This window comes from Scyliorhinus torazame, chromosome 3, assembly GCF_047496885.1.
Source record: "Scyliorhinus torazame isolate Kashiwa2021f chromosome 3, sScyTor2.1, whole genome shotgun sequence".
Taxonomy (NCBI): Eukaryota; Metazoa; Chordata; class Chondrichthyes; order Carcharhiniformes; family Scyliorhinidae; genus Scyliorhinus; species Scyliorhinus torazame.
The window spans coordinates 72,850,622-72,866,474 of NC_092709.1; the positions used below are offsets into that span (position 1 = coordinate 72,850,622).

At 44.8% G+C, this 15,853-nt stretch overlaps 1 protein-coding gene across 1 annotated transcript in view; it reads left to right on the forward strand.

The window, feature by feature from the left end:
* LOC140409383 (acid-sensing ion channel 5-like) overlaps nt 1-15,853 on the forward strand; it is an 88,238-nt gene that overhangs the window by 50,283 nt on the left and 22,102 nt on the right. The window contains exons 7-9 of the mRNA XM_072497831.1: nt 1,454-1,603; nt 7,670-7,817; nt 12,619-12,675. Of these exons, the coding sequence (XP_072353932.1) occupies nt 1,454-1,603; nt 7,670-7,817; nt 12,619-12,675 (355 nt within the window). The remainder of the gene's footprint in view (nt 1-1,453; nt 1,604-7,669; nt 7,818-12,618; nt 12,676-15,853) is intronic.

Consider the following 15,853-nt stretch of genomic DNA (forward strand, 5'->3'; position numbering starts at 1 on the left):
TTACTGATACTAAGCAATAGAATAAGCTGTTTGGTTTGGATAATTGTGGGAAAGTTCAACATTTGAAATATATAATTAGTCAGATACGATTTAAGTCATTGAGACGAGTTCATTGTGATAGAATGAGGGCGTGTTTGCACCCTCTTCCGCCATCAGCGAGAATGGTGACATGGGGACACGGTCTTCCAGAAAAATTTCCCTCCTTCTGCATTGTAAATTCTACAATTCTAAGATGAATCTACTGGAACGATGGAGGCTGGGGGGGTGCGATCTGATAGAAGTCTACAAAATTATGAATCGTAGAATTTACAGTGCAGAAGGAGGCCATTCGGCCCATCGGGTCTGCACCGGCTTTTTGAAAGAGCACGCTACCCAAGGTCAACACCTCCACCCTATCCCCACAACCCAGTAACCCCACCCAACACGAAGGGCAATTTTGGACACTAAGGGCAATTTAGCATGGCCAATCCACCTAACCTGCACATCTTTGGACTGTGGGAGGAAACCGGAGCACCCGGAGAAAACCCACGCACACACGGGGAGAACGTGCAGACTCCGCACAGACAGTGACCCAAGCCGGGAATCGAACCTGGGGCCCTGGAGCTGGGAAGCAATTGTGCTAACCACCATGCTACCGTGCTGCCTGAGGGGAATGGACAGAGTGGATAGTCAGACGCTTTTCTCCAGGGTGGAATAATCAATTACTAGGAGACATAGGTTTACGGTGCGAGGGGCAAAGTTTAGAGGAGATAAGCAAGGGATGTGTTTTTACACAGAGGGTAGTGGGTGCCTGGAACTCGCTGCCGGAGGAGATGGTGAAAACATCGATCCTGCATCAACTCTGTTGAGTCCTCTAATAATTGCACATGTTTGAATGAGATCACCTTTCATCCTTCTAAATTCCAGAGAATAAAGGCCCAGTCTATTTAATCTTTCCTCATAGAACACTCCCTCCATTCCAGGTATTCATCTAGTGAACTTTTGTTGAACTCTCTCTATGGCAAGTACATCCTTAGGTACAGTAAGAGGTCTTATAACACCAGGTTAAAGTCCAACAGGTTTGTTTTCAATCACTAACTGTCGGAGCGCAGCTCCTTCATCAGGTGAGTGAAGAGGTGGGATCGACAAGCATATATATAGACACAGTCAATGATGCAAGATGTTATTTTGAATGCGAATCTTTGCAGGTAATTAAGTCTTTACAGGTCCAGACGGAGCGACTGGAGAGAAGGATAATCACAGGTTAAAGATTATCTTTAACCTGTGATTATTCCTCTCTCCAGTCGCTCCTGTTTTCTCACTCTCCCTCTTTCTCAAACACTGGGGTTCACAGTGGTTTGTTTTTAAATTTCATTTTCATTAGGAAATATTCGGAAAAGTTATTTTTGCAAAGTTACATTGTTTGCTATTATTGGTAACCAAATGCTGTTTATATTTTTTTATCCATTTGTAGCTGGAAATGACAGATAATCCTGCTCTTGGCTTTGTTGATGCTGGAATTTCCTTTGTTATCCACTCACCTAAGGAACCACCACAAGTTGAGACAATGGGCTTGTCCACAGGTGTAGGAATGCATGCTCGCGCTGCAATACGGCAATTGAAGGTAAGTAAAAGAAATTCCCATACAGACTAAAAATATCAACTCAAAATGCTTTGCATTTTATTTGATGAATGACCAAAATTGAATAAACAAGGTTCTAGTTTTGTTGCATATGTTGGTATTAATCATAAGAATAATTGATTAGTGTACACATTCAAACACATGAATGCACAGTCATGTATGCACACACATATGGACAACACACACACTCCCATATACACACGCAAGCACACGTGCATGCACAGACCGTGCTTGTGGCCAGGAGACCAGGGACACCTCTGTGCTAAGGTTCTCGGATCATAATCTGGACCCCATGGTAAATGAGGTGTATACCAGGGGGATGTCCTCTTCCCAGCAGGCCATAACCTTCCCCCCCACCACCACAAAGAGGGTATGGCAGCAGATTTCCGAGGTGGTGAGCTGTGGGCAGACAATGCTGAAGTTGGATCAAATGCCATAAACACTTTAGTGACCTGCGGTTCAGCAAGGTGAGCGGGACTTCTTTAATGGGTCTGCCCCTTTGGCTCACTGTATGCAACGGGCCAAGTACATAGTGAACATAGGTCACATATTACACCTCAACCTTGGTGGAGTATGTGCCCAAGTCACTGATACAGCAACTATTATTAATGTTTAAGGATGCTAAAGAGGAATGCTGTTACAGACTAGGTGAAGAGCGTAGTATAAGGTGTGACTCTTATAGGGTTAATGTGGGACCGAGTACAGTGCTGCCCACACAGTACTGTAAAAAGGCAAATGGCCAAGATCTCAGGGCCAGTGTAGTGTTGAGCAGAGACATGTGTTTATCTAAGCATGGAGGTAGCTCTTAGCTTATACCCTTTACTGTACATGTGTAAATAGTTCTATCAGTTACTAAAGACTTGTAGTTAACCTATGGGAGACCACAGAGACTTATTTAAGACATACCAATCTGTAACCAACACCCCACAACCAAGTGGACTCCCATCTCCATGCAGCACAGAGCCACTTCATTATACTTTCCCTCTTGTCCAAAAAGAGACATTCCCTGCCAGCGGCATCCATAGCCCACAAATAAATGTTTTAAATGCCTCAGAGATTATCCAAACCAGGGTTTAGGACCCCAATGTTGTGAGACATTTGACCTGTGATAGCCAAGATGCCATCAAGCAAATATGTGGATGGTGGATGATGGAAAATGACCCTTTCCAGGTGCACAGGGCTATGGTGATGGTTGCCTTGGTGAGTATCCTGGGCAATAGCACTTTTTGGAGTGTCGATGAGGGTTTGGAGAATGGAAGCATGTCACTGAATGATGCCAGAGAAATTCAGACTGGCAGCAGGCCAAACAATGTGGAAAACAGTCATTGAGGATTTAAAAGGCTCTCCATGGATTCATCTCAGAAGTCTCTTTTGATCATTTCACAGACCCGAGTGGTGTGGTCCCAGCTCCAGGATAAGAACATCGCTTCCAATACTATGTGCAAGGGAGTACCATCATACCGGATGAACTTACCAGTCACCAGCCCAGAGACTTGCGCATGGGTGATACATGCACGGAATTAGAATTGAGAGCACAGGGTGAGAAGCATAGAACTATTATGTAGGAGGAGGTAGCAGGATTAGGGGCACTTGTGCAGCGTTCCTTTGGTAGGAGGAGTGCTGCATCTCGGGGCATTGAGACAGAGCCTCAAGAGTCTTATTTTAAGGCTCAGTATTTGATCCTGCAGCAGCAATTGACAGGGTTCCTTGAGAACTCAAGCCCTGTGAAAGGACTAGTTCATGGTGGTGCTGAGTTCGACCATGTCTTGGACTCTCAAGCACGAGCACTACCCATGAGTGAGAATGTGGCAAACCTCATGGAGAGCCACATGCAGTTCAGTAGTTGGAGTCAGCAGAGTTAAGAGCCCTGAACAGGACAATCTCACAAGTGTTCAGCAATGGCTTGAGAGCATGCCTGATGCATCCCAGCAGCAAACCCCTTCATGCCAGCAGGAAGCCACACCAAGGGCTGATATAAATACAGAGGAAGATCTGGATTCCCTGCACTATGAGCGAATGAATGTCACTATCCTTGGCTTCTTCAAGGCCCTGTGTCAGGGGACGCATCTCTGATCTAGGACCCATCATCGATGGCTGCCCCTGCAAGGGTGCAACTAGTGCAGTCACAGGAAGGGTCACAACTGATCCCTGCAAGGCGAGGCCAACCACCAAGATCTTCACAGCTTGAACACATGGGCAACCTGCCTTCATCTCCTCTGAGGCAACAATGGGAATGAGTCGGAGTGTTCGAGTGTGGAGGACACCACATCAGTTAGATCACTGTGGTGTATCGAACATACAAGTCACAAAGAAAACAAATAATTTATACATCAGACCAAGGTGTTTTATGCAAAGATCTGCATTCTATTTGCATTATTTACAATAACTGTTGACTACTCTATGCAGAGATCCAATCAATTTCCCACCGAAACCCATGAAGACTGTGGTTTATAAACCCTCTAAATGTGTCAATTGTGTTCAGAAGGATGTTGACTTCGCTGCCATCCCTGTAAAGATACAGGGCAGGATTCTCCACCCCGCCGTGCCACATTTCTGCCCCAACCGGCCGGCGGGATTCTCCATTACGCCGGCTGGTCAATGGGGGTTCCCACTGTGGGGCGGCCCCACGCTGTCGGGAAACCCCCAGGCGCGACATAACGGAGAATCTCACCGGCGGAGAAACCCGGCCACAGTCCTTAGTCATTTCCAGGATCGTGCTCTGCATCACCGTCTCAAGAGATTCCTCAGGTGAGGTGCTGTTGAATGAGAAGTTTTTTTCACAATAAAAGCAACATTCGTGGACTCCCCAACACATCTCCGGGCCCAGACCACAGCAAGTCTCCATCATCGACCTCAGCAGGTCTGACAGGATCTGTGGAGAGAAAAGGCAGCTAACGTTTCGAGTCTGGATGACTCTTTGTCAAAGCTAGAGAGAACTGGAAATGGGGTCAGATTTATACTGTAACGGGGGGGGCGTGAAGCGGTAGGACTGGATAGGGGGCCAAGAATAGGTGGAGATGGATAAAGATGTTGAGGACAGAAGACAAAAGGGATGTAAATGGGGGTGATTAAGACTAAAAAGGTTGCTCTCATAGAATCATCATAGAATTTATTTAGATGCCATGATGTGGAGATGCTGACTTTGGACTGGGGTGGGCACAATAAGAAGTAAAAATTATGCTGGTAGTGGTACATATAGAGATTAAAATGTGCGAATGGCAGAACAAAGGTGAGCAGTGTGTCAAATGGCAACTGTGTTGGTTTCTGTGGTCATTAGCACCCGGTTTCCCTGGGTATCTGTGGCTATGGCTCATCTTTCATTCTCACTCCACAGTTTAAATATTTCCCACTTTCTCTGTCTGTTAGCTTTGACAAAGAGTCATCGGACTCGAACGTTAGCTCTCAGACTCCCAGACTAATAATTGCCTGTTCAGAGATATCCAGGGTGTCAAATTTTATTTTGTGAGAGCGAAGAGCGCAGCGGACTGCCACATAAGCGACCCTTGCTCGAGCAGATACTGCAAAGCACTCCCACATTGGTCGAGGCATCTGAACCCTATGATCAGCAGCCCAATGGTCCTCTCCACCACTGCCCTCGTGGATACATGGCAGTGGTTGTATCTTTCCTCAGCGTCACTCCTTGACCACTCAAAAGTCGTCATCAGTCACCTTTTCAGCAGGTAACCCGTGTCGCCAATCAACCGCTTGTCTAGACAAGCTGGAACAGTGAAGCATGTATGCATCATGCGAGCTGCTCGGATACCCTGCACACACCTGCAGAATCTGGGTCCTGTGGTCATACATAATCTGAACGTTCATCGAGCGAAACCCCTCCCTGTTCACAAAGGCTCCCGGCTGGCCAGCTGGCACCATGATGGTCACATGGGTACTGTCAATGTCACCCTGGATGTGCGGGAACCCCGCAATGGCTGCAAAACATCTCGCCCGCTCAGCCTGGCTGACCTGCCCTGTCCCGAAATGAATGAATCTGCTCACATGCCTGAACAGTGGGCAGCAACCGGCTTCACACAGCAATGTGCAGCTGACTGAGAGACTCCCGAGAGATCACCCACAGTCCCCTGGAAGGATCAGGAGGCATAAACGTTTAGTGCCACTGTGACCTTCAGAGCCACAGGCAATTCCACATAACTGGAGGCTATCTCAGGCCCAATCATCTGGCAGATTCTTGTCATGGCTTCCCTTGAAAGCCGAAGCCTCCTGCAGCAATGGACCTCTGTCATGTCAAGGTAGTTGGACCGCAGGCATTGCACCTTGGCCAGGTGAGTACTGGCATTTATTTTTCAGGTGCGGTCTCCTTGCCCCCTCTGCTGGCTCTTAACATACTCTGCTTGATCCTCTACCCGAGGGGGATGCCTGCGACCACCCGGCCTCTTTTATTCCCTCTCCTCCAGAGAGGAGGAGGTGCTCCTTGCCGAGTATACAGTACCCGTCAGCAGCTTGGCTAATGAGGCTCTCCCGTGAACAAAGGGTGACAGAGGTAACCAAAGCTCTGGTACCAACTACCAGAAATGTCATTTGAGCTCCACATTCTGATGTACCCAACACATAAAAAATGCTATTAACACTGCAGAACACCATCTCACCCCTACAAATGGCTAACTCATAAGTCAGTGTTTGTAGAAGGGTCTTTTATCTTGCACTTAAATGAAAAGGTTAAATTCAGTTCCTCCCACCTGCCTGTGTTGCTCCTACAACAAGCTTAAAATCACGGGTGCAACATGAAATTTGGGGTTTAATCCCTTTAATTACATCTCTTATTGCCGGCGGGGACGCACCTGATCTGCACCTTCGCCCATCTAACAAATATCACGGGGGTGCACAATGACATCATGATGCGCGGCTGACGTCATCACATGATCACTGTGAAATAAGTAATGTTAGAAGCCACGCCACACTTTATAGGTGGCCCTTTTCTCTCAGAATCTAATCACAAGAGCCTTGACATGCTCACTCTGACTAAGTTGTTGCAGCTCCCAGGGATACAAGCACTGACATACAGGAAGATCTCGTGATGGTCACACACCAGCTGCACATTTAGTGAATGGAAGCCCTTTCTGTTCACAAATCTATCCAAGTTCTCTGCCAGTGCTCTGATGGCGACATATGTAAAGTTCACGATGTCTGGTGAGCAGCTGATTGGGCGATCCTGCAGCGGTCTGCAGCAGAGCTCTGGAAGAGTCCAGAGACAAAGAACCTGAGCACCATGGTGGCCTGAAGTCCTTCAGGTAAGGCATATCGATCTTGGGGTCAAATCATCATGGAGAAGGGCAGAGGAGAGATAGGTCTCCTGCACTGGCACCCCATCATCTCCAGGTGGGTAAGATATTTCTGTATCTATGGAACTCAGAGTATCTCTGGTCCTCCTTCTCTTCCTTTGTGCTGCCTGAAGATCTGGTGCCTCTTTCTGCCTGAGGACCCCTGTGAAAACCACTGCTGCTGAAGTCTGGTTTCTTTTCTTCTTGGTTTAATTGGTGTAAATATTTTCAATTGCTTAATTTGAAGGATTTAATTATTTAAATCTATTTGTGATATGATAACAAATATAGGGGAGGCGATTGCATAGTGGTATTGTCACTGGACTAGTAACCCAGGGTAATACTCTGGGACCTGGCTTTAAATCACACCATGGCAGGTGCTGAATTTTAAATTTCATTTTTAAAAATTGAATTAAAAGTCTAATCATGACCATGAAACCGTTGTTGATTGTTGTAAAAACCCATCTGGTTCACTCATGTCCTTTAGCCGTCTTTACCTAGCCCACCTGTGACTCCAGACCCCAGCAATGTGGTTGACTCTTGAAATGGCCCAGCAAATCTCTCAGTTCGAGGGCATTTTGGGACGGGCAATAAATGTTAGTCCAGCCAGCCTGTGACTGCACATCCTCTGAATCAATAAAAAAAAATATAAAGTATCAAATACATATTTTCACAATAGTTTTTTCCATTGTGCACTGTGATATTGGAGCTGCAACTGAATATGTTCACCTTGATGATTGGAAAAAACTTTCAGTCTTTGTGTTTTTTGCAGACTATAAACCAGGAGTACCCATGGGGAGAATGTAACCCTAACATACAGCTGGAATATCATGACACTTATACAACTTATGGCTGTTTACAAGAATGCAAATCAAAGCATATAAAAGAGCATTGTGGTTGCATACCCTTTCTGCTACCAGGTCGGTAAACTGTTTTAAAGGGCATTTAAAGTAGGCCAGTAGACAGGCCACCAATCTCTTAATGTTTATAGAATCACAGAATGATTACAGCTTGGAAAGAGGCAATTGAGCCATTCGCCCTCCAAAGGAGCAATCCATCTCGTGTTAGGAAAACAAAGGTAGTTATGATAGACTTCTAATTTTTATTGGTAAACATTAGAAATAAGATATAGTTATAAGTGGGTTTGATTTAATATTTCTGTGGCTGGAAGGGTAAACCCCATCATTAGATTCCTGCTGGACAGAGGTGTTTGTATCTTGGTTGAGTTCCAACTGTATTTCGATTGTGCTTGGAGAGAGCTACACCATGAAGAATAAATAAGCATGTGGGTGTTACTTCACAATTGGGGCATTGAAAGGTAGAGAAGTTAAGTTTTAGTTAGCTAATTTGATTGCAGTTGGAGATAGAAGGCAGCACTCGCAACTCTGCAAGAAGCAATTGATTTGAAAAGATGAAAGAGGGAACATCTCTCTTAGCGTTGTGAGAAGAAAAAACATACTATGGAGTATTAGTTAATAAAACAGATGCCAGAAATCTAATGTCCAGCTAGTTAAGGAAACTAGAGAAATGTGCCCAAGAAATCTGGAGCTAAGTGAACAGAGACCAAGGTATTGTTCAGAGGAATTCAGGAAGAATAAACAAAGTGTTCTGAGTTAAAGAGATAATTGCAGTAACAAGATTTAAAGCGGGCCAGCAGCCTTAAAAGTTAAAACAAATGCCTGAATACCATTTTAATACAGTCTGGAAATTGAGAGTAAGTAGTTTACACAGTCGTCAAAACAAAGAAATCCTAAAGAGTAAAACCCTGGACTGGATGCACTGTTGAAAGTGGAGTAGAAGCTTTATTTAAAAATGTACTTTGGAAAACCTGGGGCGGGATTCTCTGATCCTGAGGCTAAGTGTTGACGCCGTCGGAAACGCCGTCGCAGGATCAGCAATTCTGGACCCTACAGGGGGCCAGTAGGGCGCTGGAGCAGTTCACGCCGCTGCAGCTGTTGATCCCAGCCGTGCAATGGGCGCCGGGGGATGCGCGCATGCGAAGTGGGTCCGGCGCAAACCCGCGCATGCGCAGTCCCACCGGCGCGATTTCTGCGCATGCGCGGGGTCTCCCTTGTCCGCGTCGGCCCCGACCCAACATGGCACAGGAGTACAGGGGCCGGTGCGGAATAAAGGAGGCCGGGACACAGAGAGGCCGGCCCGCCAATCGGTGGGTCCCGATCGCGGGCCAGACCACATCGGAGGCCCCCCCGGGGTCGGACCCCTCCCCCCCCCCCCCAACATGCCATCACCCGACCCTTTAATGCCGAGGGATAGCCAGCTCCGAGCAGGTTAAAACGGCGCCGGCGGGACTCTTTTTTTTTTTACGGCCGCTCGGCCCATCCGGGTCGGAGAATCGCAGGGGGGAACGCTTAGTGCGGCCCCCGACTGGTACCACACCAACCACGCCGGCCCCAATTCTCTGCTCTGCGGAGAATCACGTCGGAGCGACGTGGCGCGATTTGTGCGGCCCCCCGGCTTGCCCCTTGTTTGGGTTTCAGAATGCAAACCACAAAGGGAAAGCATACTTATGAGAGATAATTTTAAAATGTGTTCTTGGGAGTGGAGTTTGGAAACTTTCACATGACAATCATCTGGGGGGGATTCTGAGGAGACATCCACAAACCTTCACTTAGGGTTCAGAGTGGAGAGTGTATTTGGCCACAGTCATCTTGTGTACTTAAAAGAAACTTTGTGTTGATGGGACCATTGTAGCTTAAGATGTACTTTTTACTCTTCAAATCTGTGTTTATTTGTTAAGATAAGGAGAAAGTAAAACCATATTGTATCATCGTCCAATTTTTTCATATTTAGTAAATGTTTTTTCTTGTTGTTGGAATTAATTAGCAGTCCCATGACTCTATTCCTCCACGTATACCTTCCTTAAAAAAGTAAAAGTTAAAGCCAGGATTCCATTCTGGGATCATCTCTTCCTGTTGTAACATCAACTGTTACAACTGTCAAGGGGCTGGTTTAGCACAGGGCTAAATAACTGGCTTTTAAAACAGACCATGGCAGGCCAGCAGCGCGAGTTCAATTCCCGTACCAGCCTCCCCGAACAGGTGCCGGAGTGTGGCGACTAGGGGCTTTTCACAGTAACTTCATTTGAAGCCTACTTGTGACAATAAGCGATTTTAATTTTTTCATTTTTCAACTGGGATTGTAAGACTAGTGTCACTCCCATGCCTTCTACTTGTACCCTGCATTTTTTTTTCTTTTTGGATAATGACCCAATTTCTTTTCTAATGCCATAATTAAATCTGCCTCCACCACACCATTGTTGAAGCGCAATTCGTATACGAAAGACATAGATGGGGTCATTAAGGTCTGCTACCCAGTGGAAATGGGATGGTACTGCACTAAATGTGCTGGTGATTCCATACTACTCCATCCTTCCATTGTTGTGGCTGCTGAAATCTCTTTATCTCCCTGACTTAAGCCTTACTGCTGGCAGACTAGGAGGTGTACACTTCCATTAACAGGGGAAGAGGGTGAGCGTGGCATCGTGGTAATGTACAAGTAATCCAGAGACCCAGTATATTACTTTTGGGACTGGGATACACCACAGCAGCAATTAAGAGACTGCCCCAAAGTTCACTATTCAATTAAGAGCCAGCAATCTGAGAAGGTGAGTTATGTGTCGCCATTATCTGAGGGGGAACACGAGGAAGTCACCATCAAGCTGCCTCTAGGAATCTGTCAGGCTTGGCTCTCAATATCATCTGGAGACAGAGACAAGGACCATTGACGTGATGTGTATTTTTCCTATTATCCTCTTAGTCTTGCATTGAAGCTTGCCCTACGAGACTGGGAGGGTTGTACTAATTGCGCCTCAATGACATACGTGGAATCCCTTTTACCATTTTACAACATCATTAAGTGTAGCATGCACCATACACACTCTACCCAGAGTTACTTGGCAGTCCTGCTAAACAGGAATCCAAAGATAAGTTTTTCTAAATTTTTGTGGACTGGAATTTCCCGATGAGCTCTACAACACAAGACTGATCCACTTTGAGTCTGAGTCTACCCCAGTCCCAAAATTGTGCATCCAATCCTCCACAGACCTACATACTTCTGTCCCGTCAACTGAATTGTCATGCCGTCCACTACAGCAGCTGCTCATAGTGAGCTGGTCACCCTAAGGTGCATGATTTCCACCCACTGCCTACCGAGCCTATCGGGTGACCAGTTGGCACCCTACATCCTGCAGATCACATAAGCTTTGCTCCTGTCAAAAACGTACCCCACGGCATTATTGCTGTCCATCCTACCCTCCATCCTGTTTCTTTTAGCATGAAGTTAATGGAAAGAAATATCAGGCAGATGTATAACTGAGGGCATCACAGCCTATTTGACAGAAAATTGAATTTCAGCCCTAATGTTCTCTTATCCAAATCAGTTGCTGCCTTTTCTGACTATGGTTAGTTTGGGAATTTTCGATGTAGAATTTACAGTGCAGAAGGAGGCCATTCAGCCCGTCGAGTCAGCTTCAGCCCTTAGAAAGAGCACCCCATCTAAGCTCACACCTCCACCCTAACCCCGTAACCCCACCTAACCTTTTGGACACTAAGGGGCATTTTTTTTAGCATGGCCAATCCACCTAACCTGCACATCTTTGGACTGTATTTCAATGGTTTTCTTAATTGGTCAATTACATACAGATCAAGCAACAGGAAATTTAGGAACTCCAAGGATATTGGATATGTGTTTTAATTCCTTTTGGAAATTGGAAGGGATTAGAAGGGTATCAGCAAAAATATGGTTATGTATGTATTTTCTTAACTGACAGGGAACAGGGTGGATGAATAAAAGGTGAAAGACAACACAAAATTAGTTTTGCTGTTCGTTCAGCGTTGCTGGGTCAAAATCCTATAACTCTTTTCCAAACAGCGCTACGGGTGTTCAAAGAACACATGGGCAATAGTGGTTTAAGGAAGCAGTTCACCGTCACCTTCTCGAGGACAATTGGGGATGGCAATAAATGCTGGCCTAGCCAAAGACGCTCAAATTCCGTGAATGAATTTGTAAAATTATATTGATTCTAGCAATAAATCCAGCCACCATTCTGATTGCTATGACGCAAAAAAAAAACCTTTTATTCCACTTTGCTAGAATATAGCAATCCAGGTCGCGCCGGGTGCTGCAAGCTGTGTGACTCGCGCAAGGTTTCGGCCCTGGCCCGGAGTCCAATTTGGGGCTCTCCCATGATTCACCTGTCATGCCCGCACACAGCTGGCGCTGCATCAAATGACTTCCATTTATTTTAAGATACATTTTTACATCTACTTGAGTACTGAGGAGGATGTGGCAAACAAATGTGATCATCACCCATTTCCTAAATATGGGATTTAACATACAAAATATCAAGAAGACCATTGCAAATTCCTGAACCTGCACCTGTGATTTCAAAGAAAAAAGTATTTTGGGGTTTTAAGAAATGGCTCAAAGGAAGGCCATGTAGTATTAATGGTGCCCCCATATTTTGGATGGTTGTACACCATAAAAGCCCTGTGTTGCTACTAATAGGAAGACTAATATATTGTACATACTTTTATAAAATCAATTACAATAGCAGTTGGGCCATATTATAAATGTCATTTATTTATAATCGTATCACAATGTATCCTGAAGTTCTAATCTACCCTTTGGCAAACAAATACTTGGCCTGTGAGGTGATTACATGCAGCAGTTTTAACATTATTGAATGCATTTTTTTTCCAGGAAGTGGACCTGAATGTGAACCCGAGAAGTACTACAACTGTGCATATCCCATTCTACGTAAGTATTGTGCCTTGAAACCATCACCTTGACAGAAGTGGTAAGGTAAGCTTAAACAGTACAAGTTGATTTATTTTTAATAAACATGGTCAAATCAATTATTTAAAGCATTAAAAATCAAACTAAGATTAACTAGGCATCAGTTGGTCACCACCCCCTCCCCCACTAAAATGCTCGTTCCAAAATTGGGACACATATTAGTTTGGCATCAGCCATCCATAATCATACTCGTATATCTGCCAACATCTCAGCCTCTTCCCTCTCTTGGTATGTCCTTTCTAACCAGCAGGGCAAACCCACCAAAGGTTGTGGCACAGTACTATGCAGTCAGGAGAGATTGACCCTGGGACTCCTCTGCATGGACTTCATATCCCATAAAATTTCATGGTGTTGGGTTCAACATGGGCAAGTAAACCTACTACTGATTACCAACTACCACTTTCCCTCCACTGATGAATCATCATTCCTCCTCCATGTTGAACATCACTTGAAAGAAGAACTGAGGGTAGCAAGGTCACATAATGTACTTTGGAGAATGCCCATCACCAAGAGTGCCACTACTTATCAAAGCTATTGATTCCTTTCGGTCTTAACTGCCAGACATGGCAGGTGTTAAGAAAACTAGTACGAGGAAAAAAAAAAATTCTTATCAAGCATCTGCTGTATTGGTAGGAGTGACCACCACGCAGTTCTTGTGGTGATGAGGTTCTTCTTCCTGAGGACACCCTCCATCGTATTGTCTGGCAACATGCTAAATGGCCTAATTTCAGAACAGATTCAGTAGCTCAAAGTTTGACATCTGGATGGATGGATTTGTTTATTGTCATGTGTACCGAGGTACAGTGAAAAGTATTCGTCTGCAAGCAGCTCAAACAGACCATTTAATACATGAAAAGATAAAGAAAATACATAATAAAAAGAAAATACATAATAGGGCAACACAAGGTACACAATGTAAATACATAGACATCAGCATCTGGTGAAGCATACAGAAGTGTAGTATTAATCGGGTCCGTCCATAAGAGGGTCATTTAGGAGTCTGGTAACAGCGGGGAAGAAGCTGTTTTTGAATTTGTTTGTGCATGTTCTCAGACTTTTGTTTCTCCTGCCCGTTGGAAGAGTGAGTAAGCCGGGTGGGAGGGGTCTTTGAATATATATGACATTCCATGGGTTCCTACCAACAACAGGTTTGTATTCCTCTGCAATCTGTAAACATATGGCTCAGCATATCCCTCACTCCATCATTGCCATTAAACTAATGGATCAACCCATGTTCAATGAATAATTTGGAGAGAGCGTGTCAGGATCAGCACTAAGTGGACTTAAAAATGAGTTGTCAACCTGGTGATGTTATAACAAAGGACTACATGCAAATGAAACAGCAGAAGTAGCATGCTAAAACATTGAACTAAAGTACCCACCAGGACAGAAAGCAGCCTTCAGCCAATTCTAAATAAAAGTGAAGTTGAAGCCCAAGATCAGCTAGGATGGCATTGAATGGCAGAGCAGATTTGACGTGCCATATGGTTGACTCCTTTCTTATGCTCTAAGTGCACTGGATACAGTAAAGGCAATGGCGTCCCAGTAAAATTTAAGTTAATGGGAATCTGTGGAAACTCTGCACTGACTGGAGCCATACCGAGTACAAAGGAAAATAAAATTACAAAATGGCAGAATCATAGAAAAGTTCCAGCAAGGAAGGAGGCCATTTGGTCCATCAAGTTTGTGTCTGTGTTTGTCTGGGCTAGTCCGCTGATCATTTTCCTGTAGCACTGCAATTTTTTCTCTCTTCTCATTGCAATTTCCTTTTGACATCAAGGCAGCATTTGACCAAGTATAGCAGCAAGGAGCACTAGCAAAATTGAAGTCAATGAAAATTAGGGGAAAACGCTCCATTGGTTGGAGTCATACCTAGCACAAAGAAAGGTGGCTGTGGTTGTTGAAGGCCAGTCATCTCAACCCTGGGGCATTGCTACAGGCGCTCAGCTGCATCCCCCAACCATAAGGTCAGAACTGGGAGGTTTGCTGATGATTTAATGGTATAAATTCCATTCACAACTCTTCAGATAATGAAAGAGTCATTGGCAACAATCAACAAGATCTGGAGAATATACAGGCTTGAGCTCAAAGTGGCAAGTAAGCTTCTTGTCACACAAGTATCAGTCAATAATCAACAAGCAAGTCGAATTATCTCTTGTCTCATGCAATGGCTTTACCATCACCAAATTCAAATCCATCAACATCTGGGAGTTACCATTGACCAGAAGCTTAACTGGACCAGCTACACAGTTATAGGGGCAGATCAGAGGCTGTGTATTTTGTGGTGAGTTACTCATCTGCCGACACGCATCATCCTTCTCCACCTGCAAGGCGCAAGTCAGGAGTGTGATGGAATATTCTCCACTTGCCTGGATGAGTGCAGCCCCAACACGCAAGAAGTTCAGCACCAACCAGAACAAAATAGTTCACTTGATCGATATGTCATCCACGACCTCGCTCTCTCTTCACTCTCTTCACCAATGGCACAACATGGCTACAGTGTGCAGCACCTAGAAAATGCTCTGCGGCAACTCACCAAATCTTCTACAACAGCAACTCCCAAACTGTACTCTCTGGAATGAAAAGGACAGCAACACACCGTCTTAAGTGCAGCACGCCCACTCCCCATTCCTCTTGCTCCAAGAACTCTCTCTGACTTCAAATCACACAGTATCCTGACTTGGCAATATATCATATTTGTCTGGGCCTAAATCATGGAACATCCTAACTAATAGCTCTGTGGGAATACCTTCACCATACAAATCTCAATGGTTTAAGGAGCCATCTTATCATTTCTTCTCAAAGGTAATTAAGAATAGACAATAAACACTGGTCATGCCAGTTATGACCACATCCCCTAATGAATAAATTAAAAACTAAAAATGTACAAAAGCAACCCTCCTGTACCTCAACCAAAGAATTTCTTTGGACAGAAGAATTGAGAGTGCATATTCTATCATGAGATTCATCATAGTTTAGTTAATCCTTTCCTGCTCTGATGTCCAGCCACGAGATGGTACATTTACATCTTCACCAGCTGACTGAGCAGTCGGCTCATACAATGTGGAATTGGCACCAATTTTATGGTTCAAATTCAATGATTCAAATGGGACGCAAAGTGAGTGGACTCTATAACAAA